Consider the following 23558-nt stretch of genomic DNA (forward strand, 5'->3'; position numbering starts at 1 on the left):
CGGCCCCGGCCCCGGCCCCGGCCCCGGCCCCGACCTTGACCCGGCCCGGCCCGGCCCGGGCAGGACAGGACAGGACAGGACAGGACAGGACAGGACAGGACAGGCAGGCGGGCGGGGCGGAGGTGGGGCGGCCGGGCCGGGCCCGCGGGCGGGCGGGGCGGGGCGGGGGCGCTCCGGAAGAGGGAAGAAGGAGCGGCGGCGGCTCGGGCGGCAGCGGGATGGCAGCGCGGGGCTCGGCGGGGGATGCCGCGCTCCGCCGTGCGGCCGAGCAGTGGCTGCTCTGGGATAAGGTGAGGGGCGGCTCCGGCCGGGCAGGGGCGGGGGGCGGCGATGGGGGCGCGGGCTGGAGACGGGTCAGGGGCTCAGGAGGCGCGGGGTGCGCCCGGCTGTTGCCTTGTGCCGGTGTGGGGTGCGGTAAAAGCACCCGTTCGCTCCTTTGGCTCTGCTTTCAGAGCTCTGTGACAAAGGGGTGCTCTCCCTCCACCTCTCCATCCATCCCTCCCCTCCCGCCCCGCGGCGGGGCCGGCTCGGTGGGGCTGCGGGCCCCCGCTGTGGCTCCTCACCTGCCCGGCAGCCGCAGCTTTCCTTTGGAGCCCCCCGGCTGGGTCTCAGTGTGGCTTCTAGCTGTACGGAGCATCTTCTTCAAAAGGGCCTGTATCGTTCCGAACCGCTTCAGTCGCAGGGCAGTTGATCGACTTAAATTATTAAAGACCAGTATATGTTGCCGTGTACTTGTCTCTCAGTGTTAAAAACCTTCCATTCTTTGTTTACTAAAATATTGATCCCAAAAGACGTGTGAGCTCACTTCAAAAACATTTGGAGATGCAGAAGCTGTCAGTCCTGGATTTTTCAGGTGTTATTTCTATTTCCGTTGAGACTTATCTTTGGTTTTGACAGCACTATATGCAGAAGTAAAGCCTTCTGTGTGTTTCTGTTTTCTACATACCTAAAGAAACACCTTTCCATAGTGGTGTTCTGGAAACGTTTATGTCGTTGCTTGCTGCTCCAGGTCCCACTGAGATTTAGGCCTTTATTGGCACATTTGGTTTGCATTTTTTTCTGTCTCTCTTCCTACAATTTGTTCATTTGGCTGTATTGGAACACGCTGGCCATTACCTCCCTTCAAGTCACTAAAGTGACTTTCCTGGGCTGTGCACTCAACAATGCCTCTGAGTTTTGTGCAGCACACATACCTGTTTGGTAAGGCATCCTCTGCTTATTTCAAAAATATCAGTGGAAACGTATAATAATTCTTTTTTTTTAGTATTCTTTCCAGGTTCTAAAGGACATCATTAGAAATATCTCAAGCTTGTTGTGATTCTGCATTAAAGATCAGTCAGCTGTTTAACTGACAAGTTACCCAGTTCTGGTTTTATTAATGATAGAGCAGTGCCAAACTAGGCCTCTTTTCAGAAATGCTAATGCATCACATCAAATTACAACCAGCTTTTGCGCCTTTTTCCCCCCGTTTAATTGATTTTGAGAAAATAGTTTGGTCTTAGAGCCTTTTATTTACATAACTTCCCTGACCGGCATTAATTGTATGCCTGTCTTCTGTGTAATAATTTGCCTTTCAAATGGTTATTCTAATTATTTTGTTAAACCCTCTGGAAATCTAATGCAGTGTCCCTTATAGCATCTATGCTTTTGAAAGTTTAGCCCTCTGTTAGCACTTGCATCTTTGACTCAGTAATAATTGACTAGTGTGCAATACTCATTGCTGATTGCTCAAAAATGATGAAGTATTCTAATTTCTCAGGGAATTGTTACGTGTTTCTATTGAGTAACAGGAGAATCAGATATAACCCTTGTCCATTTACTCTGATAGAGGAAAAAAGTTCCTTTTTGACATGCAGAGATTGGTTAATATTTAATGATGATAAGCCCCATGTTTCTTACAAAATAATCATCTGCAAGAGCAAGCCCTTATGGCTGATGGCTGTTCTACTGATGTAACTGGAAGTTCCTACCTGCATGACAGTTACTGAGGTTGTTACCAGGCTGTTTGCATCACTCTGTTCATTACAGTAATAGCATATTTTTCATTCTTTCTCTTATCAGTCATGGAATTATTAATGAAAGGTAACTTCCAGTTTTAGTAAAAATATAATCTCTTTAGTCAGACGTTTTTCCTCTCCTCTAAAACCTTGTGGGTACTCCTCTACTGATGATAACTCTTTGAGCCTTCCTGTAGTGTAGATTAAAGTAAATAACTCGAGTGTTACCAGGTGATGTTCAAGCTAATTGCACTAGTGAATGTTAACTTGGTATTAAATCACCCGCCACTGTATTCACAGAAAATGGTACTCCCATACTCACATCTGGTTTAATTTGAGAGCAGAAAAAGCGTAACCCGAGAGAATCAATAAGAAAGGAAAAAGCCAGCACTTTATCCTTCTGATACAATTTGGTCCTTCTTTGGTAGAGATGCTGTGAAGAGTTTGTTTAAGCAGAAGAAAAAGCCAAAACCAAGATTAGTTTTTTACTTAGCTGTGTACAATAGCATCATAACATTCTCCACCAAAAAAAAAAAAAAAAAAAAAAAAAAAAAAAAAAAAAAAAAAGGCAGATTCTGAGGAGAATACAGCCATAAGTAATTATAACAATAGTTCTGGGAAAATCCTTCTGCCATATTGAACATACTTGGCCTGGCTTTTACCTTTACTTGGTGTGGGGTGGAGGCAGGCAGTGGGGAACAACTAAATTAATGCAACCAAGTTTTCTTTAGAAAATTATATGGACTGAAACTCTTAAGATGTGGGCAGCCACCTGAATATTTAACCAGACTTAAAAAACTGGAGGATCCCTCTAGTTTCGCAGTAGATACCAAACTTGGGAAATTCCTCCTAACAACAACAACAAGCAAAAAACTCCTTGGCTGTGAGAGCTGCAGGATGCTCCTGATGTCCTTCTGCATTGGCATTACAGCTTCTAGTCTGTCAAACACCTGTAGAAATGTGTGTAGTATCTACCTAAAAACATGTTCATTTCAATATTGAGAGATGACTCATGTGCACAAAGCTCATGCAAAGGAATTAAAAGGTGACTAGGCAGTGTACAAAACTGGATGCAAATGGTGTCATTCAGGCTTTACCTTTGAGACACAGCCCTGATGTTAAAGCAAAACCTTGATGTCAACTTGTAAACAGCCTAAACTCAGTTATGCTGCCCTAGATACTCTATAACAACATTCTATAACAACATGTTTTTTCTTACAGAGTGTAATTACTCAATAATAATAATTTTGTCAAGCCACCTACAAGGAAGCGTTAGTTACAACATTCTTGGACTGGTAAATTGGTAATTTTTACACTGAAAATCAGTAATTCTGGGATGCCTGATTGTTTATTGCACTCAAGAAGCTGGATTTCTTATTTTAATTCTTTAGTTTATTCTGCATTGTGCAGTTTGCTCATTAGTACCAAAGGCTCTTTAGCTCCTCAAGTATTTATTTAAACTATGTTGTTTGCCCTGTAGCAGTGAGTGCACAGGTCAATGGCTGGGGCATCCTGACTCTGGTCTCAGTTGATGTGCAGAATATTTATACCTTTGTATGCAAACTTACTCACTTGCCTGCTACTCTGTTTGTTCTGCAGCATTTTCTGAAGCTGCAGAAGATATATGGTTTTACATTTAAATTTTGTTTTTCTTTTTGCCTGGAATGATATGCTTTCCCTTGTAGTAAGCATACCTAGGTAATCCAGGAAATAGTAAAGTCTGACTTTTATGAGGTCATTTGATTGCCTAGAAATCAAAGTTTGTGTCCTTTTGGAAGTTATAATCTTTGTACTCCAGAGTAAAGTATGTGTACTTGTGAGTAACCTGCTGCCTCTCCAGATAATCCAGTTGTCAGGAGTCCGTTGCCTGCCGTCTGTCCCCTTGGCTCATCAGTTCTCAAGAAATCAAATACTGAACTTCACAAGTGTTATGTTATTACATGGAGAAGTTGATGCTTTGCTCGATATATAGAACTTTTCTAATTCCTTAAGTCTGGAAACAAAAAGTTATTTATCTCTACTAAGATATTATCTCTATTAAGAGTTATATATATCTATTAACAATAGAGAATCTATGGAAGCAAAATACCAAGAAAAGCAGTGAAAGTTAGAAATTCCTCACTGTTCTTATGTGTCTTGACATGGCTTTTTTGTTGCCATTCTGGAGTAATTTTATTTAAGAATTGGCTGTTGTTTCTAGGCTTTCATCCTGGGGTCGTGCTTATTTTTACAAACATTTCCTGCAAATATGTTGGAAATGATCTTTTGCCCAGTCTGCTTAGTTTGCTGCTACCTCTGGTGCTAGCCAGTCTTGGGACAGTTTTATGATTATGACTCTACATATAGTGCTATAGAAATAACAAACATTTCTTAATAATGAACTTAACTTACTTTTTTAAATGTTTAATGTAGTTCTTGTGTTGTGATGAGGAAAAATTCTCTGAACTGTGGAAGTGCTGGTTTTTGTTTGGTTTGTTTTTAAAAATAAAAAACATTAAAATAGATATATTGGAAATCTTTTAACGTCCCAAATTTTGAGTGATAGATAGACAGACAGACGTACATTCCTGTCCAGGTAGCATGTTCACTTAAGCAGATAAATCTAAAATAAGTAATACTTGAGGTTGTACTGATTTAAAATTAGGAAGACAGCAGGAGTTCTGGTGTTCTTGAAGTTGTGTGCTGTGTTTTGTTACTGAAACCCAGAGACTGGGACAGAAAGTCAGTTCTTTTAAAACAAACAAAACCTCATTTATATTATCTGAATTTTGTATCAACAGAATCCAAAAACTTACGCAATTGTGAAACAATTGCTTGCGGAAGGAAATGCCGGAGAACTGCAGAAATACTTTGGCTCACGGATGGAGTTTGGCACAGCAGGGCTCAGAGCTGCCATGGGAGCAGGGATTTCCCACATGAATGACTTGACTATTATCCAGACAACCCAGGTATTGTGTTCAGCACTTTATCTCATTTAACTGGTTGTGTATATGAATGGAAGGGCCTCATTTAGGGCAGGCAAATGAGTATTCTATGGAAGTACAAGTTGTCCCCTATTCTTCCAGTTTTCAGAAGTAATTTAAATTATAATTATTAGCTGAGCGCTGGTCTCTGAAAACAGCAGAAAGAAGCTGTTAAACCATTAAAAGAAGTTACTTTCCGTGTTTGATTTGCAATTTAATGTATACACAGCTGCAATTAAGCTCAAGTGTTACGGTTAGTGCTGTTGTAACAACTACAGAAAAACCCCAAAGGTAGCCAACGTTTGGATAAGCTTTTTGTGTGCTGGAGGTGGATTTACGTAAAGGCAGTGAAGGTATGTATACATACATGGATCCTAAAGTAGATCAACTTGAGGAAAAAACCCACAACCTTGAATAACTGGAGCCTGGAATGGTGATGTATCATGTCCTAAAGAGATGTCATTGTTAAGGGTGAGATTTGGTTCATAAACTGAAATGCTGGCCAGCTGTTCTCTTTTTCATGTGAGACCTAAGACATCTGAATAATTTCTCAAAACCTGCAATTCAGACTAATTGTGTTACCTGCTCCTTTTTGGAGTTGGTTCTGATATTTTGAAAAGTACTTAAATGCTGTCCAGGTTTGCAATATTGAGTTGAAGGTTTCTGGTATTTCTTGGTGTTTATTGGTCCTGGATAAGCTGAATCCCAGAGCAGTTCAGTGAGATGCTATGTATGCTCATCTTCCTAAGACATCAGCATCTTAGCAATTATCTTAATGCTGTGATAAATCAAACATCAAGATCGGGTTAATGAGGTGGATTTGTTGTTGTCTTTAGGGATTTTGCAGATACCTTGAGAAGAATTTCAGTGACCTGAAAAAGAGAGGAGTTGTGATTGGGTTTGATGCTCGTGCTGATCTTTCCAGTGGAGGTAGTAGCAAAAGGTACTTCTTAGGTTTTGTATTTAGTATTTTGTAGATGCCTTGTGTGGTCCATGATGGATTTGTATCTACTTTAACTGTATTTTCTTTCTGTAAAGTGAATTAATACATGGAATTTACAGTATTCTTACATACTGGTAGTGCCAAGGCAGTTGTTAGAGTTGTGCTTTGTCTATTGGGAAAAGTGAGGAAACACGTTTAAATTGGGTCTGTATAATAATTTAGATATATTGATAAGTGGTGGTGTTTGCTGTCAGGATTTTGTAATTGCATTAGGGTGGGAGTTTCCACAAAGCTATGAATTCTAGGAAACTACTTGGTAAGAAAATGAATATATTCCCTAGATATCTTTTCTTCCTGTTTAGGTTTGCAAGACTTGCTGCCAATACCTTCATCAGCCAGGGAGTTCCGGTTTATCTATTCTCTGATATAATACCAACTCCCTTTGTGGTAAGTTTTTCTAATATATCTTTTTATGTATTATATCTTTATATACACACATATTCTGCCAGATACCTTGCATTACTTATGTTAAAGATAACTACATAAACCATTTCTTACTTATTAAGCTCTTCCTGCAGTAAGCCATGTACTTATTTAGCTATGTATAGTTTACAAAATTCATAGCAAAAGAATGCATTTTTGCCTTTTTTTTTTTTTTTTTTGGGGGGGGGGGCGGTGGTGGGGGAGAAGAGGGACAAGGGCAGGTATTGAATCTGAAATAGCAAGCTGTTGGACTGCAGTGATGTTTTCCCAGAAGGGTTGTTGGATTGTGTCCACGATGCCCCTATCACAACACCAAGTGTCTCCAAAGCAATGCAGAAAAGCCCTGCTTTTGGCCCATGTACTGAAAACAATAATTTCTCCCTATACCAGTTGCTCCAATGAGCATTGCAAACAGAACACAGTGGTATAAAGACTTTCTACATAGCATTCTTATACTGATAAAATTTTTTTAGATTTAGGGTTGAATTCTTCATAGTGCACTTTAAAGTGGTGTTGCAAGAACTGCAGTTGATTGCCTTTCACTATTAAATAAAGAGCCAGGAGTAAACCCAAATTGGACCTGTATTCATGAGTAATGCTTTATTTTTAATTCACTTGATCTGTTTTGAGCTAATTTATAAGAGCTCTCTCCAAAACAATTCTCTTCTGAACCCCAGTGGAGTAGTTGCTCCCCAGGCTGCTCCCAAAAGCCAGGATGGACAAGACTGCTTGAGCTGCACTTCTCTGCCCCATGCTGACTTCTGTCATTACCTCAACAGACTTGGCATACCTCAAGTCATTCTACAGTAGGCAAGATGTGCATCTGGCTTCCTTCTAGAAGTACCCTCCCTAGAGATTCACAAAGCATCTGGAACAACATTAACAACATATAAATGGAAAAATGCGCAAGGCAAAACAAGGACTAAAGTTGTGCCACATGGAGTCTAGTGGAGCAAGTACTATTTAGCTTTTGCTTTAGGGAATCAGTGTGTAGGAATCACATCCTGACTTTTCATTCAGCACTATGGAAGTATTATATATGCATGAGAAGAAATAAAATATGTGTTGCACATTCTACTTCAAGTAACTTTCTCTTGTTACAGCCATACACAGTAACTCATCTGAAGCTTTGTGCTGGAATTATGGTTACTGCTTCTCATAATCCAAAACAAGACAATGGTTACAAGGTATTCCAATGTGATCTATTTTCTACCTTTTTTTTTCCACGTAGAGAAACTGATGCAATTGTGTATATTTCTTACCATGGTATAGACTAAATTAATTGCTAGTGTCTATCTCTCTTATCTCTTCTATGTATTTAAAGCTAGTATCATGTTAAACTGATAATATAATTAAAATCTTTGCTCAAGAAAGCAGAATGCCATTGTAATCTGCTGTCCACTGAAAAAAACACATCTGAATTGCCTGTGCACCAGTCATTAGGTAGCTGGGCAATCATATACAGACTGTTTCCAACCTACAAAAATGGAAGTTTTATCAGTAAATGACTGGGCATTTTTTTTTGTGTGTGTTTCATTATGGATCTTGATATCTTTCGATAAAATTAAACTGCTTTTTTTTTAATAGAATAAAAATAGGATGTGAGAAGAAACATTGAGAATATGTTGGATATACCTATATATTGAGAATACTTTGGATATACCTAAGCCCAAATTACTGTAACACTGTAGTGAAAGTACTGTAATTTAACCAACAAAGACTTAACACAACTATCTTACAAGATTAATGATCAAATACTCACTTCCCTATTTTTATTTAGGTTATACTCACTTCCTTATTTTTATTTAGGTTTACTGGGAAAACGGTGCTCAGATCATTTCCCCTCATGACAAAGGAATTTCTCAGGCTATTGAGGAGAACCAAGAACCGTGGCCTCAGGCTTGGGATGACAAACTGATTGACAGCAGCCCACTACTTCATGATCCATATGCCATGGTCAATAAGGAGTATTTCAAAGACATACAGAAACAGTGCTTTTACAGGTGACTGGTGTTAATTCCTTTAAGAATGTAGGATATTCCATCTAGTATGTTAGCAGGGCAGTTTAATTTGATGGAAATGAGTGGCCCACTGATCCAGTTTTGCCTGTGCCTTTTTGTCATCTTTTGTGGCAGCACTGGCAGCTGTGTGGTGGTGTAGTAAGCCAGTTCATAAAGCAGTCCTGGCAGAAGTCTAACCCAGTAAAGTGAGCAAATTTCTGATGGTATCTCCGTGTGTTTTCATGGCCATGCATCAGCCAAGTGTCACAGTAAGACTGTGGCTGCTGGGAGTGAACTGGCATGGACAGCCCACCACCCTTAAAATAAGATTCTGAAAGGGACAGTGAACTGGGTTGTGAAGTGAATTCTGGACAAAGAAGTTCTTGCTCTGTCATTGTAGCCTTGCTTTTACTCCTGGTATCCTTGATTGCCTTACAACAGCCTATTCCTATCATTTGCTTAGCAAAATCTTTACTCAGCAAAATGAAGTGGATGTTTGTCTTGGTAATTAACAGTTGGAATTGATTTATGTAGTAGATGAGTATCAGCCTTTTAGATCTGCTTATTTTATGTTGAAATTTTAACCACCGCTAACCGTGTTCTTACTCTTGCTGAAAACAATCAGGAGTTACTAGAAAGCTGGGGCTATTAAACTGCTTTTTCAGAATTGGAATTAAATGTTTCCTTAGGAGTTTGCATGATTTTAGGTATGCCCAACACTTTTCATTTCCTAAAAATGAGTGTGCTGAAATTCAGCAGGCTGCTGTTGACTCACTGTGTTCACAGTCTTTGTTGACTCCTTGCGTTCACAGTAGTTTAAATGGTAGAGTTGGGGATGGAGAGACTCTTTAATCGGTTGTATTTGTTTTTCACTCGCCTTCTTTGGGATGTGTAGAATGTACTGTCTTTCTTACTCCAGTGGTTTACACATACCAGGATATTGGATGCCAAGAGTGACTCATATTGTTGAAAAATTAGGCTAAGCCGATTTCAAGCCATTGCTTTTAAAATCTGACCTTTAATTCATAATTTTAACAGTGATAGAGAATACTGAGTTGTATCTTTAAAAACAATAGTCAGTTTTCTGCAGAGCATCTTCCATGTCCAAGTTAACTGTTAACCTGTTTTATTTCAGGAATATAAACAAGGAAACAAACCTGAAATTTGTTCATACTTCTGTGCATGGCGTAGGACATAAATTTGTGCAGTTGGCATTCAAGGCATTTGACCTTAGCCCTCCTTTTGCTGTTCCGGAGCAGAAAGATCCTGATCCAGACTTTCCCACAGTGAAGTATCCAAATCCTGAAGAAGGCAAAGGTGTTCTGGTAAATAGATTTTTTTTTTTTTTTTTTTTTTAGTAGTTGTGATGTCTTTCAGTGTTCTTCTTTTTTGCCAGAAGTTACAGCTGTAGATATTGGTGGAAGGTCTATTTTTAATCTGTTTCATAGCCTTACATTTAGTGAAGAGTTAGCTGGTATCCTTTCATTGACATAACCCTCTTTGAACCAGTCAGGTAGTAATTAGCTATAACTTTCAACTACTTTGTGCTCTAACAGAATGGGCAGGATCTGCACATGGGACAAAGTGATAGTTAACTCAAAAAAACCCAAAAAAAACCCCTCTTCTCAGTTGTTTTTGGAAGGCTTCTACTCTTTTGTTCTGACACAACACCAGGAGGGGGCAGCAGTCCTGACAGGTGGTTAGAGTTTCTGCTACTATTTCTGTTACACTGTTATTGAATGATTCCATTAAATCTAGGTAGATTTTAAGTTGGGCTACAGAAGTGGAATGATGTAGGTAAAGTTAAACGTCCTGACTATATTCTTCTTCTGCCAGGCTAGAAGTTTTTGGGGTTTTTGAGAGGCACATAATGATTTTGAGTGTTTGAGATTAAATAAATTGGAAAAATTACTTAAAACCTGTAAAGAAAGTGAAAATATTATTTGGGAATATTAATACTCATCTGGTCCTGCTTGCCACTTTTCCAGACATTGTCTTTTGCTTTGGCTGAAAAAGATGGGGCAAGAATCATTTTAGCAAATGATCCTGATGCTGATCGACTGGCAGTGGCAGAGAAACAAGAGAGGTATGGTAATAAAGTAATGAAAACCACTGACATATTTTACTCCCAAGGTTAGGCTCATTTGAGGAATTCTTGCTACTTGTGTTGCTGAGGAAGAATAGTCAAAGTAGTAATTTTTTGGATTGAAAACACACAGAAATGTGAGAAGACTGTATGAAGCAGACTACAGTAGGGGCAGGATATGAAATAATGATCAGTATTAGACAGTGTACAGAAGCCTGAATAAATAGTTGACACTTGCTGTAGTTTAGGCATGGACAGAAGCATGTGAATTGTTGTTATTGTCCTATACCTTTTCAAAGGTAGGTTTTCAGTTAGATTTTTTTCAAGTAAGACTAATAAATATTTTTTCTTTCTAGGTATATTAAACAATAACTTGGGTTCAGGAGAATCTGTATGGTTCCCTGATAATCTCTTGCTCTTTACTATGAGTGTCTTTCTCAAACTGTTAAACCAAACTTTTTACTAATCATTGGATGATTTGTGTTTTTCTTGCTCAGTTTCCCACTTCTTTATTTAGTATTATGTATTTCCATTTCACCTTAAGGTTTTTCAGTTTGGTACTTCTCGGTGTAGTCATTTGTACTCTCCCCTTCAAGGACCACCTATATGTGCATTAATTTTCTTTGCATACTCAGTCAAAGAAAGGGATCACAAAAGGTAAACTTGCTCAGTCAGGGGCTTACCATAAATTGTTCATATTTATGAAATGTAACCTATAGTTCTGACTCAGTATGGCTGTCCCCTTATTTAATGCCTTCTGATATTCTGTACTTCTACAGTTGTTTACATCTCGGAATTGTGGTTTTATCTGATGAGTAAAGGAAAGCTGAAGTTCAAGCACTGTCATATCTACAAATAGTAATGTTTCTCCTTTGTCTACCTTGATAAAGCAGAAACTAATCTGAGCAGTTAAAAATCATAAATCCTAAGTAAAATTAAGCTTCAAGCTACTCAGCTTAGAGAAGAGCAGAAAAAAAATCTGCTGCTGGGCCAGCATATATGAATTCCCTGTGCATGAGAGCCAGAAGAGGGGTGTAAATTATGGCAACAGTCTTTGGTAGGCAAAGGATGATGTGGGCATCTGCTAGATGTCCTCAGTGGTTGTGGATGAATTAAATAGTTGAATCTGTATCAGTTAGACAAATTTCAAAAGTCCAGTAAAAGGAGACTATGCAAATCCCATTTTGCTCCACAGATAACAAAAATAGCTAAAGTAGTAGCTTTAAAAGTGGCAGTATTTGCGTGAGGGATTTGGGATGCTCTTAAACTCATTAGCCTCACAGCATGAACTAAGGAGGTTTCTTTGCCTTTGGAAGAAAAATGGTTTTTATGTGGACACTCTGCTGTATCTGGGACAGTGTTACTTAGAAGGTTCATATTTCAATGGTTTTGGTCTGTGCCAGCCTCAGTTGGTAATTCAGCACTGAGGGAAAGGTATAAAAAGTTTCAGATTATGCTAGTTATGATGGGTTAAAACAAGAACGCAAAATCACTCGTGCTTTTTGTCTGAAAACTTTGAGCTACCAGAAACTTGAAGAGGAGTGTTAGTTTATTGTATTCATTACCAGTGAGAGAATGGTGCTCTCATTCTGCCACCTCTACACTCATTGTTTAGCCAGTCTTAGTTGTCTCCTAACTTCCAGTCCTGCGTCTTCTCAGACTTCTGCTGTAGCTTTTCATACACTAATCAGTTATTAATATAGGCTTCTACAGTATCTGTACTTCTTCTTTGACAGAACCTTCTGCTAGAGTACACTCTCTCAGCACTCTTACACTAAGTTGCTGCTGTGCATTGCTTTGTGCCTGTTGGCATCAGTAAATGCAGGAGACTGAGTCTGCTTCTCTTTCACAACAGGTACTGTTTCTGTAGGTCTTGGTTTTGTCAGTTTGAAAATGTCTCTGTTCCCTTTTGTGACTGAGAATTTTTTTTACAATTTTGACATTTGTCTTTCTTTTTTTCTTCTTTTTTTTTCTTCCTGTTCTAGCAACACATCAATATTAATCTTTTTTATCCATTTAAGATATTTTTTTTTTATCTTCTGAATGACTAATTGATGTATTTGTGATTAAATTAAAAGTATTTGTCACTAGGTCAACTAAAAATACTGATAACTGGAGAACTGTATTTTTGTGTCTTTGTTCTTGTCTTAAACCCTGAATTTATAATTTGTATGCTGAACATTTTTGTTTAAAATATGTTGGAAATATGACTGTTACATCTTTGGAGAACTGCAAAAGCTTATGTGTGTGGTGGAGAAGAAAGGTAACAGTTTCACAATGCTTTGGGGAACAGTTTCATTATGAACAGAGACCTCCTTACTGTTACTTAGCAGTGGTTTATTTGTTAATATTATTTATAGAAGAACCAATAGGGGGTTTTTGCCCCTGTATTATTCTTTGAATTCATGTATGTTCTAATATTTTTTTGCCTCTAGTGGTGAATGGAAAGTGTTTTCTGGAAATGAACTAGGAGCTCTTTTAGGCTGGTGGATCTTCACTTGCTGGAAAAATAATAGTAGGGGTACTCGTGCTATTAAAGATGTCTACATGTTATCCAGTACTGTTTCTTCCAAAATCCTGAGAGCAATTGCACTAAAGGAAGGTTTTCACTTTGAGGTAAGCAACATGTTAGACATTATTCCATGTTCTTTTATTAGCTTTCTTTCAAAGTGTCATGTGTTTGTAAAGCATTGCCTTTCTTTTTAATGCCTTTGATTTCTCCTCCCTGCTGTAGGAAACACTGACAGGTTTCAAGTGGATGGGCAACCGTGCCAAGCAGCTCATGGACCAGGGGAAAGCTGTTCTTTTTGCATTTGAAGAGGCTATAGGTAAAAGACAGAATGTTGTGTTTTCATATCTTGGAAAATAGTGAAAATAGAACTACTGCAAAAAGTGACAGAATTGCAGAGAATCACAGAATGGGTAGGGTTGGAAGGGACTGCTGGAGGTCACTTGGTCCAACCTTCCTGCTCAAGCAGGGCATCCTAGGGCACATTACACCATTACACATTACACTGGATTGGGCCCAGATGGTTCTTGAATATCTCCAGGGAAGGATATTCTACCATTTCTCTGGGCAGCCTTTGCCAGTGCTCTGTTAGCGTCTCAGTAATGAAGTAAAATGTTAAAAAACCCAGTAAAAATGGCAACATAAGGGTGTCCTTGATGTAATTGGTGTGTGTCCAGTGAGTAACAAATAATTATCTATTTGGCTAATTGATACTAGTGGTTAAAACCTTCGTATCTCTGCTTAGCACAAAGTTTGTGAGCTACGAGTATATATCTACAGTAGCATGGCTATGCAGATTTGGACTGCAAATTCTATAATTTGCATAAATTCTATATTCTATATATTCTAAAATTCTAAATTCTATAACATCTGCATAAACTATTTTTAAAAAGAAACAAACACATCTTTCAGACTTGAAGTTGAGCTTTTTTACCTGACAGATTTAGGATCAGTGTAAATGTGAATAAAATAAAGCAAAAACTAACCCAAGTTACATTTGTAAACTGGAAAGCCATGGTTGAAAGCCACAAATGAAAGTTAAGAATGAGGAGGAAATTGTAGAGCTATAATGTTATATTTAATTATCTCAGTACCTGAAAAACAGAGGAAAATATGACTAATTTCACAGATAATTATCAGTGTTACCATACACAACCATATAAGGTAATCACATTTGGGACAATGCTATACTTGCATTGTTCCTGCAGTGTGGCATTTCTCTCTAGAAAGCTCATAAGGACCTGGAGCGCTGATATGATGCAAATCTCTGTCTTAAAATTCCATTAAATATCTTGCTTATTAAAATTAACACTGTTTAGAAGATAAAATTTTTCTACTTTTGGTTTCACTCTAAAATGCCTGTTCTATGGTAATGTGCATTTCTCCTTTCAAAGATATTGGCTACCCTTCCCTCCCCATCCTATTTCCTGTTAAAAATGTGTCAAATTATATCTAATATTCCTTGTTTAGGGTATATGTGCTGTCCTGCTGTTCTGGACAAAGATGGTGTCAGTGCTGCTGTTATAACTGCAGAGATGGCCAGCTTTTTGGCAACCAGGAATTTGTCTTTGTCTCAGCAGCTGAAAGCTGTCTATGATGAGTGAGTTCAATTTTAATTTTTCATTTTCCAGACTTTCTCAGCTTCACATACTGGGATTAATAGGGACTCAATAGCTATAGTTTATAAAGAAATAAAACGCGGATTGTTGTACTATTAAGACAATTCTATGGTAATAGTAATCTTTCAGAAAGTGTTCCTGCCTTGTGGACATGAATATATTTATGACTTTGTTTTGTATTATTTTAAGATATTTTAAATATAATAATAACTACTTTACTGATTCTCTATTAGTTAATGAGATCTTTGTGATGTTTTTCTTTGCTTGTCTGAAATGTTTTTTTCCCTTTTGGGAGGTTCTGCACTTGGGTCCTTTTACAGAAGATTTGGCAGGTTTTTGGCCAGCAGTATTGCTGAGCTGTAGAGATTATAGTGCTTCTTGCTGCTTAAATGAGCCAGACACACGAAAATGTTGATGGCAGAATGGGTTTAAGTAGCTCTGCCTTATTTATGCTATACATAGAAGCCAACTTGCTTCTGCCCTTGCAGGGCTACTTATGATTAAATTAATTCTAGTTGGCTCTAAAGTTAGGCTTTTATTGTATTATTCTGGTTTTTTTTATATATAGATTATTGTTGTTTTGGTTGTCCTTTTCTCTTTCTGCTCCTGATTAATGAGATTTGAGCTGATTATGCAAAAGTGCTGTGACTGGCCATTACTCGTGGCTATATACAGCTGAGTATCCCTCTGAGAGCTTTTAATATGAGGCACTACTTTTTCTTTTGTTCTTTTTTAATGGGTTCAAAGAAATCAATAGCAAAGATGAATATTGGGTTTCATGAGGCAGGGAGTGGTTTTTGTGGAGGTTTTGGGTTGTTTGTTTTAAAGGAGGCAGCAGCACAGGCTGTTTGATAGTCTCCTGCTCTTCATGTCTCACAGACACTAATCAGGGAGTGTGGAACCTGCAAAGAAACTCATGGAAAACTCCAGCCTTTGTCCTGCTTGTTTTGGCAGTCCTGAGTTCTCATTTGTGTGCAGCACTAGCCATGCTTATTTCATCATCTCTTTAGGAAGGAATCAAGTGGCAAAGACTTGCTTACACTGCATAGATAAATTGTGTGATATGAAAGAGGAATTCATACCTTGAGTGGCAAATACAGCATCTGATGGGAGAATTCCCTTATATGCTACTAGCTGGAAGTGCATATTCAAGAATTAAGTATTCAACCTCTGGTTTGAGGGGTTTTATGTATTTTTTTAAATACAAATAACACCTGCTTTAGATTGACCTCAGAATATTTGACTGAGTGGAATTGAGCTATGTCACAGTGCTGCTGCCTATATAGCTACTGAAGAGGACTCAGAGCTGCTTTAGCATAAAAGCAGTCTGTAAGATGTCACTGCACATAGCCACTCTGTGGAAAAGCTACAGACAGAGGGAAGGAAACTAATCTGCCCTAATAAACTGCCCTATTGTTTAATAATGAGCTGGAAGGAGGGTTCTTGTTTTGTTTTGGGGGGTTGTTTTGTATGTGTTTGATTTTTGTATGTGGCTGATATCGAGTTGCAGTTTTCTACTTCTTCCTACTTTACTTTTTTGTCAGATTTGCCTTGTGAGTTACACTTCAAGCAAAAGAAACTCTATTCTGTGCTTTGGAAGTGTAGAAGGGGAATCTGTCTTGAAGTAAATGCAGATCAGGAAAAGGGCATGGTCCTAGTAGGCTTATCACTACTTTCAGGCACTGGACAGGTTTTGTTAATTCCCTTACTGAATTCTTAAGACTAATTTAACTACTATTAACCTTCAAGATGTCCATTTAGATATAAACATGACCCTATTTAAGAAGGCATTCCGATTTCTAGCATGAACATCCTAGTACTAATGAAGATTCAGCCCCTCAGTTTTTCACTGCCATCAAGGATATTTATCAGGTCTTGATCTGTAACAAGAGTGCACTTGGACAACCAGTCCAGGCTTGTATGTTTTTCAACAACATGCTACTTTGAAAAGTCAGTGTTACAGGTAATTTGTCTTTGATGCATCAGATTACCTGGCAAACAGGTAAGGTAGAGAGACAACATTCAGAACAGATTGGTTTAGTAAAAACACTTCAATGGGAGAGTAGAAACACTTTAATAAAGTGTGAATGTAAAAAGCAGTCTAGAATTTGTTTTATTAGAAAAGGTCAGCTGGAATCCACTCAAAGAAGCTATTAGATGTAATCTCTTCCTTCCTGCGGTGGTTAGAGCTCTTCAGGGCAATAATGGTATCTTTTTTTCTTCTGATTTTGCTGTAAACATTCCCAGTTTTCATCATTAAAAATAAAAGGCATCTGCACAGAAGCTTCTTTAAAGTGTGTAAAATGGGATAATTTGACTGTTTAGACCTTTTTAAAATTGTAAAGGCATGAACTGATGCTTCAGTTGGATGAGCATGTGTTGCTTTGTTGTTGGATGAGCATGTGCACAGTGTTGCATTTTGGAAGGTTGTATAATGGGTCTGGTGTACAACTCTTAGAATGTTGCTTCCTGGATTTACTATTATTGTGTCTTCACAGATATGGCTTCCATATTACCAAAGCTTCATATTTCATCTGCCATGATCCTAAAGTTATTCAACAGCTTTTTGACAACCTTAGAAATTTTGATGGAAAAAACACATACCCAAAATCTTGTGGTAGATTTAAAGTTTCTGGAATAAGGGATCTAACTACTGGGTATGACAGCAGCCAGCCAGATCAAAAGGCTGTAAGTATCTTTCTAAATTACATGTAAATTATGTGTGCTGTATATACACATACATAAAACATTCTGTGGAGAAACAGTAAACATGTTTACATACTGAGTCATAAAATAAGTTAGATTGGTGATAATTGTTTTGCCTTGTTGAGAGGAAGTGAAGCCAAGGATGTGTTGGGTTTTCTTTTAGGTTTTGTGGTGTATTTTTCTCTCCAAGATGAGTTTGTAAAGGGCAGTAGGAGGATCTTGCTGCCTTGCTACAGCAATCTGCATTGTTTTCTTGTGAATGGCAGTTCAACTGTCTATTAAGATGTGGCTTTGGATTATATATTTTTCCTCAGTCTCCATTTCCTTTCCTCCTGGGAAATGCCATGACAGCTCAACATCTATTAACAGTAAAAGAACTGTGTCTAGATTTTAAATGAGCTACCAAGCAATGATGCAGTTCTACCAGATTCCAGGCTGAGAGCAAGGCTGTCCTTGTGGTCTCAAGACCAGTGTTGAAGAAAACAGAACTAAACTATAATTTTAGCTGTTGCTTTTATCGTATTATCTAACATCAAGTCATGGGTTTATATATAGTCTCTTTTCAAGTTTTAAAAAAATATTCTTAATATTTCTAGATACTTCCTACTAGTAAAAGCAGCCAAATGATAACATTCACTTTTGCTAATGGAGGAGTGGCCACAATGAGAACCAGTGGGACAGAACCAAAGATCAAATACTATTCTGAACTTTGTGCACCCCCTGGAAACAGGTATTGTCACTTACAGTAGTATTGTAACTTGCAGCTGTACATTTGGTGTAATAGAGTCTGTGTGGCTTTTTGGTATTGTTTTAGTGAAATAAGAGCTCTCTACAGTCAAATAGTATTACTAAATGTGAATGTATTTGTATAAAAAGCTTCAACTCTGCAAAATTTGTTGACACATTCTTGTCACTGAAATTTCTTTGAACTCAGTTTTGCATTCAGTGAAAACCATCAGGAAAAACATTCTGCCTTAAATAAATGCAAATATTTTCACCCCTTTTTTACATATTCCATTGCTTTAAAATTATTTAATCAAATATAAAGTGTTCTAATATATTTCAAACCCTTTTATGTTTAGTAATGATATCCTTAACTGGTAGCCTTGGAAATCATGCAATCTTAAAGATAAATAATTATTAACTTATATAATGAAATAAACTTTTTTACAGATGAAAAGTCATCTAAGAATACTGTTACAAGTATAAAGTTACACTGCTAATCACTTATGTTTAGTAATAGATCTTCTGAACTCAGATTGTCCGCTCTACTTTAGATTATATTGTGGGGTTATGTTTCTTCATAGTCTTCATGCATATCAGTTGAAAGTGAACATCAGTGCATTGCCATAAGAAATCAAATATATACACTTTTAGCATTAATAGAAAATGCTTGTCTAAAGCAATGCAACAGATTTAAAGAATTGTCATACTGAAAATATACATTTTAGCTTTTCCATTGTTTCACTCTTTTCTGTGTTTGTGTGATTTTTGTTTTCCAGTGATGTTGAACAGCTGAAGAAGGAGCTAGATGAATTGGTCAATGCTCTTGAAAAACACTTCTTTCAACCGGAAAAAAACAAACTTCAACGAAAGACTGAGTAAAATAACAAAATTACTACTTTGATTGGCTTTTGCAGCATTAGAAGTGCATTATTTAAGAAGTTAAGGTTTTTTGGACCAAACATCTGAGAACTCTGACTATAAAGACTTCTGCTTTTAAGAGTAGTGGGTACTCTGGGCTCCACTATCTTACTTTGGAAAGAAACTACCTTTACCCTTAATGGACCAAAAAAAAAACCAATCAGTTGAACTAAAAGCTTTATGAACTACAAGTTGACTGCAAATGTATTTCAATCAAAACTTGTTTTAATTAAATATAAGTAATATTCTGATATTTGAAACAGCCTATTTTGTGGTGACTTATTTCTTTTGTGTGGATATAATCTGGTAACACTAAGTTCTTCTCTTAACAGGAAGTATTTAAAGCCCGTGGTGAGACTTTGACAAACGTGGGGCTGATGCTTCAGAAGTAGTGATCTTTCTTAGGGATTTTGGCCCTAAGAAATAATAAATAAACAAGAAACTTGCAGCAAGTTTGTTGTGGGACTATACATCATATTCTAGGCTAGAGATACAAAGTGTACTAAACTGTCTTTGAATACCATGAACCCATTAAGATAGTATATCTACATGCAGCACCTTTTTGTTGCCTCACTGAGCTAAGCATAATTAGTTCAATGCATAGCTCAGTTTTGGAGCCTCTCACACTGTTTGCTGCCATGACTTTGTGCATAACTCTGCAGGTCTAATTTAGAGCAGGAGTTTCCATTTCATTGCATGCTCTTGTCTGTGCTTGCAAAGGCTGAGAGGGTTTTTTGGAGGTTGCCAGTTGACTTTAATATGAGGCTTTTCTGCATTTTCAGTACTTGCTTTGGATATCAGCAGCAATAATCACAACCAAAGCTACATACTTGTTATAAATGCAAAACTTCTAAGTTTGATTATTGTCCCCGAATTCAAGTCCTCTGTGCTTGTTATTTTCAGTGCAACTTGAAGATTGCAGCAGTTGTGCAGCTGGGTACAGGGAGGCAGCCTGGGGGGCGTGAAAGAGAGGAAGTTTCACAGTCTGATGTACCACTGCAGATCATGTGCAGTCCTGTGGTGAGAGGCCTCAGGAATGAGTCTAGGGATGCTTCAGGGATCTTTGGTGGTTATAACACCTTCTAAGACATAACAGCTGCCTCTCAAGTCAGCCTAGTTGAGTGAATTATGCCCCATCAGAAGGGATGAATACCTTCAAGCCTCCATGTGAATGTCCCTTTTCCGGAGAGGAGTTTTCATACCTGAGCCAGTTGTGTAAGGGCAGACAGTGGCAGGACAAAAAGCACTATCCCACCACGCAGGATCTACTTCCTCCTTGCTTGAAGGCACAGACAGAGGAATGGTTCTTCAGGAGGGAGGCTGGAGCAGTGCCTTCAATCTGGGCATTGATGAGCTACACTCAGGGCTAGAGAAGCTTTGTGGGTCTGTTGAAGCCTGCAGCCTTGGGCTTTGACAGGGGAGGTGATTCTCTCTCTGCACTCTGCTCTTGTGAAACCCAGGTGGGGTACTGCATCCCAGCACAAGAACAACATGAACCTGTTAGAGTAGGTCCAGAGGAAGGTCATGAAAACAGAGGGTTAGAATATCTGTGCTGGGAAAAAAGGCTGGGAGAACTGGGGTTGCTCAGCCTGTAGAAGAGGCTATGAGATCTTTCAATATGTAAAAGGCTTCTATGAAACACAGTTTTTACCAGGGACTGTAGTGACAGGACAAGGGGAAACAGTTTTGAAGTGAAATACGATAGATTTAATTGGATGCAAGGAAAGATTTCTTTTATACTGAGGGGAGGTGACGCAGGAGCAAGTTACCCAGCAAAGCTGTTCGATGCCTGAAAGTGTTCAAGGCTATGTTGGATGCAGCTTTGAGCAATCTGATCTGGTGGTAGATGTCCCTGCTTCATGCAGGGAAGTTGAACTAGGTGATTTTTAAAGGGGACCTTCAGACTGAAACCATTCCATCGTTCCTTTTTTTTATGTTTATTTTTATTGGGAGGGCTCACATTTCTTTCAGTACAGAATATGATAAAGGATGCTTTACTGAATTCATGGGGAATCCTGAAGACAGGATTACAGGTCCAGAATTTTTTAATATCTATCTTAATACCTCTATAGACTAGAGAGGCATATTTTATATGTGCCTTTACATGCCAAACCTGGATTTGGATTTTGCTAATGCTAAAAGTCTGGAAATGAGACCTGTAATGCACTCATGTGTACTGAAACATCCTTAGGATGGCTTTAGAACATCCTCAGAAACAGGACAGACATAGGATGATGACCTAATCTTTATCATTCTGTCTTCCTAACATCAAGGAATTTAGTTGCTCCATTCCTTTCTCTATTGCAGACAGAAGTTCACAATTTGGGGAGGCAGGGGTAAGGTGGGGGGGAGCCCAACGACAACAAAAAAATAGCCAAACCCACAGTGATTTATCAAGCTGCTTGAGCATTTTACAACAAACTACAAAATTACCAGAGAAAACTTGTTATTGCTAAAGTCTTTACTAACCTTGTCTTGCATCAGAAAAAGAGGATCTAGAACTGAAATAAAGAATCAAAACAAAGGCAGCAAGAGTGTATAGCAAGAGAGAAGTTAGTATTGCAACTCAGAATGGGTGTTAAGCTACAGTTTCTTCAGGGCTGGTCTAATTCTTCACTTAAGTGTTGTGTAAGATAATGAAGCCTACTTTGACCTTATTAGTCCCAAGAAAGATATTCAAACACAGACAAATGTAATTTGTAAAAAAGCAGCCTTGAACTGGGACCAGGTATTTTATCCAGAAATGGAAATTGCCATGACTGGAATAAAGAGTTCAGTCCAGACTGAACTCAGGTGTAAGGGAATTCTTGGCTATTTCTAGAGAAAGACACATCCCTACATTACCAAAACCATGTTTTTTATAACAGATGGAAATGCAATTCCAGGGACGGTTGTAAACATTGATCCTATGGGGAATCAGACCTATGGGGCTAGAGGGAAAGACTGAGAAGAATTAGCATAATACTCAAAACTCTGCCAAAATAAAACCCCAAAACAATAATGCTTTAAGAGCAGACCAATAGACTTCACTTGAAGGTTATTAGGTTTTTTACAAATCCCAGTTTCATAAAATTGACTGAATAAATTAAAATTCAGGAATGGATTGAAACAGTTTGGCTGGAAGGAAGTAAATACATTTCATCTTCCTTACAGGCTATGAGCTTAGTCCATGGCATATTATGTAAAAGTATTGTTATGATACTCAAGTATTGTACTTGAATTGCTGAAGGATTTAATTTATACAACAAATCTTACAAGGATAGCTGGAATTCATTCTAAAAGAAGATATATTAAATAAGCAGTTTTTCATATTGTACAAGTGTGTGCTTAAATATGTAAGTGATTCACCTACAAAGTTTCTGTAAATAAAGTTTTTTCTCCTTGCTAATCCTTTAAAAAATTCCTGTGGCCATGGGTTTGATTTTCACACACCACTAACAAGCAAATCTTATGCCCTTGATTAACAATCACTGTGAATAACAACATTAAAATTATATTAAATTAACAGTTGTTAACCACCAGCACAAGTTGGAGGATTTTTAGGATTCTGACACTGAAGATGCCAATGTATGGATGCCATACATATATCTAATTTATTGTAAATAAAAATAATCACCAATAAAACAGTTTTCTGTCTCTAAATACAAAACTAATCAAAGGTAATAAAGCTGAATTGCCTTCCTTCCCAGTACATTGTTGCACTATATAAGATACACATTCATCAAGGTTAGTATTTCTGATCAACTTCCAAGGAGAAGCCAACATCACTCTGCTGTATAGCAATTGCCAGGTAACTGAAATGAGGTCATGCACCATCAGAACATTGTGAATAATGGGATGACACTACTAAGCTCTCCAATTATATCCTAAATGAACTGTAATATAGGTGATTGCACAGAAACAGCAGCTTCCAAACAAAAGGAAAATCTTAAAATACTCACATAAACACTGGTAAGTCATTTTCAAATGTATGTATGTGAATGAAAGTGAAAAGGGGATTAATCATGACATCTGAAATGCTCAAAAATACAGAGACAGCAGCAGGCAGGATCAGTAACAGTAGCTCAACTCCTTCCTGACTACTCATCAGTGATAATAGAAAGCCTCTTGTCTACAAAGATAATCACTAATTAATGTCACTGGCATGTATTCCTACAGGATATGCAGTAGGTAAATGTGCTATAATAACAGTTATGCAAATTTTGTTTATGAATTGAGACTATACATAAATAGCATCTGGAGATAAAATGCCATTGGATAAGATATAATATTTCATCCAGAGCTCCCGAAGTCAAAGCACTACAAAACAGTTAGTAAATCCCTTAATAATGTGCTAAACAAATTTACATGACAGAAGTCACAAAAAAAGACTGCTTTATATAATAACAATAGAAAACCATCATTATGGGTGACATAGAAGGAAAAGCACAGAAGCTTACAAGGCAACCAAAACAAAATATGCCTGCGTTCAAATTCATAATCCAAGGACAGTATTGCTCAGCTGCTGCCCAACTATGGAGCAACTTGAACTCCGAAAGCATCTTGGGTGGAAACTTCCTGTTTGCCTCATGGTGCTTCAAAGGGTGCAGCACCAGGTTCTGCCCTCAC

At 38.0% G+C, this 23558-nt stretch overlaps 1 protein-coding gene across 1 annotated transcript; it reads left to right on the forward strand.

The window, feature by feature from the left end:
• Positions 1-172: 172 nt before the first annotated feature.
• PGM2 (phosphoglucomutase 2) lies at positions 173-19210 on the forward strand. The gene is made up of 14 exons (XM_083861733.1): positions 173-290; positions 4778-4945; positions 5797-5903; positions 6266-6350; positions 7490-7573; positions 8196-8389; positions 9522-9711; positions 10375-10472; positions 12908-13088; positions 13207-13300; positions 14452-14581; positions 17099-17288; positions 17903-18036; positions 18809-19210. The coding sequence occupies exons 1-14, from the start codon at positions 219-221 to the stop codon at positions 18909-18911; spliced, it is 1830 nt and encodes a 609-aa protein (XP_083717859.1). The 5' UTR covers positions 173-218; the 3' UTR covers positions 18912-19210.
• The last annotated feature ends 4348 nt before the right edge of the window (positions 19211-23558 follow it).

Source organism: Zosterops lateralis (assembly GCF_965231275.1).
Source record: "Zosterops lateralis genome assembly, chromosome: 5".
Lineage (NCBI taxonomy): Eukaryota > Metazoa > Chordata > Aves > Passeriformes > Zosteropidae > Zosterops > Zosterops lateralis.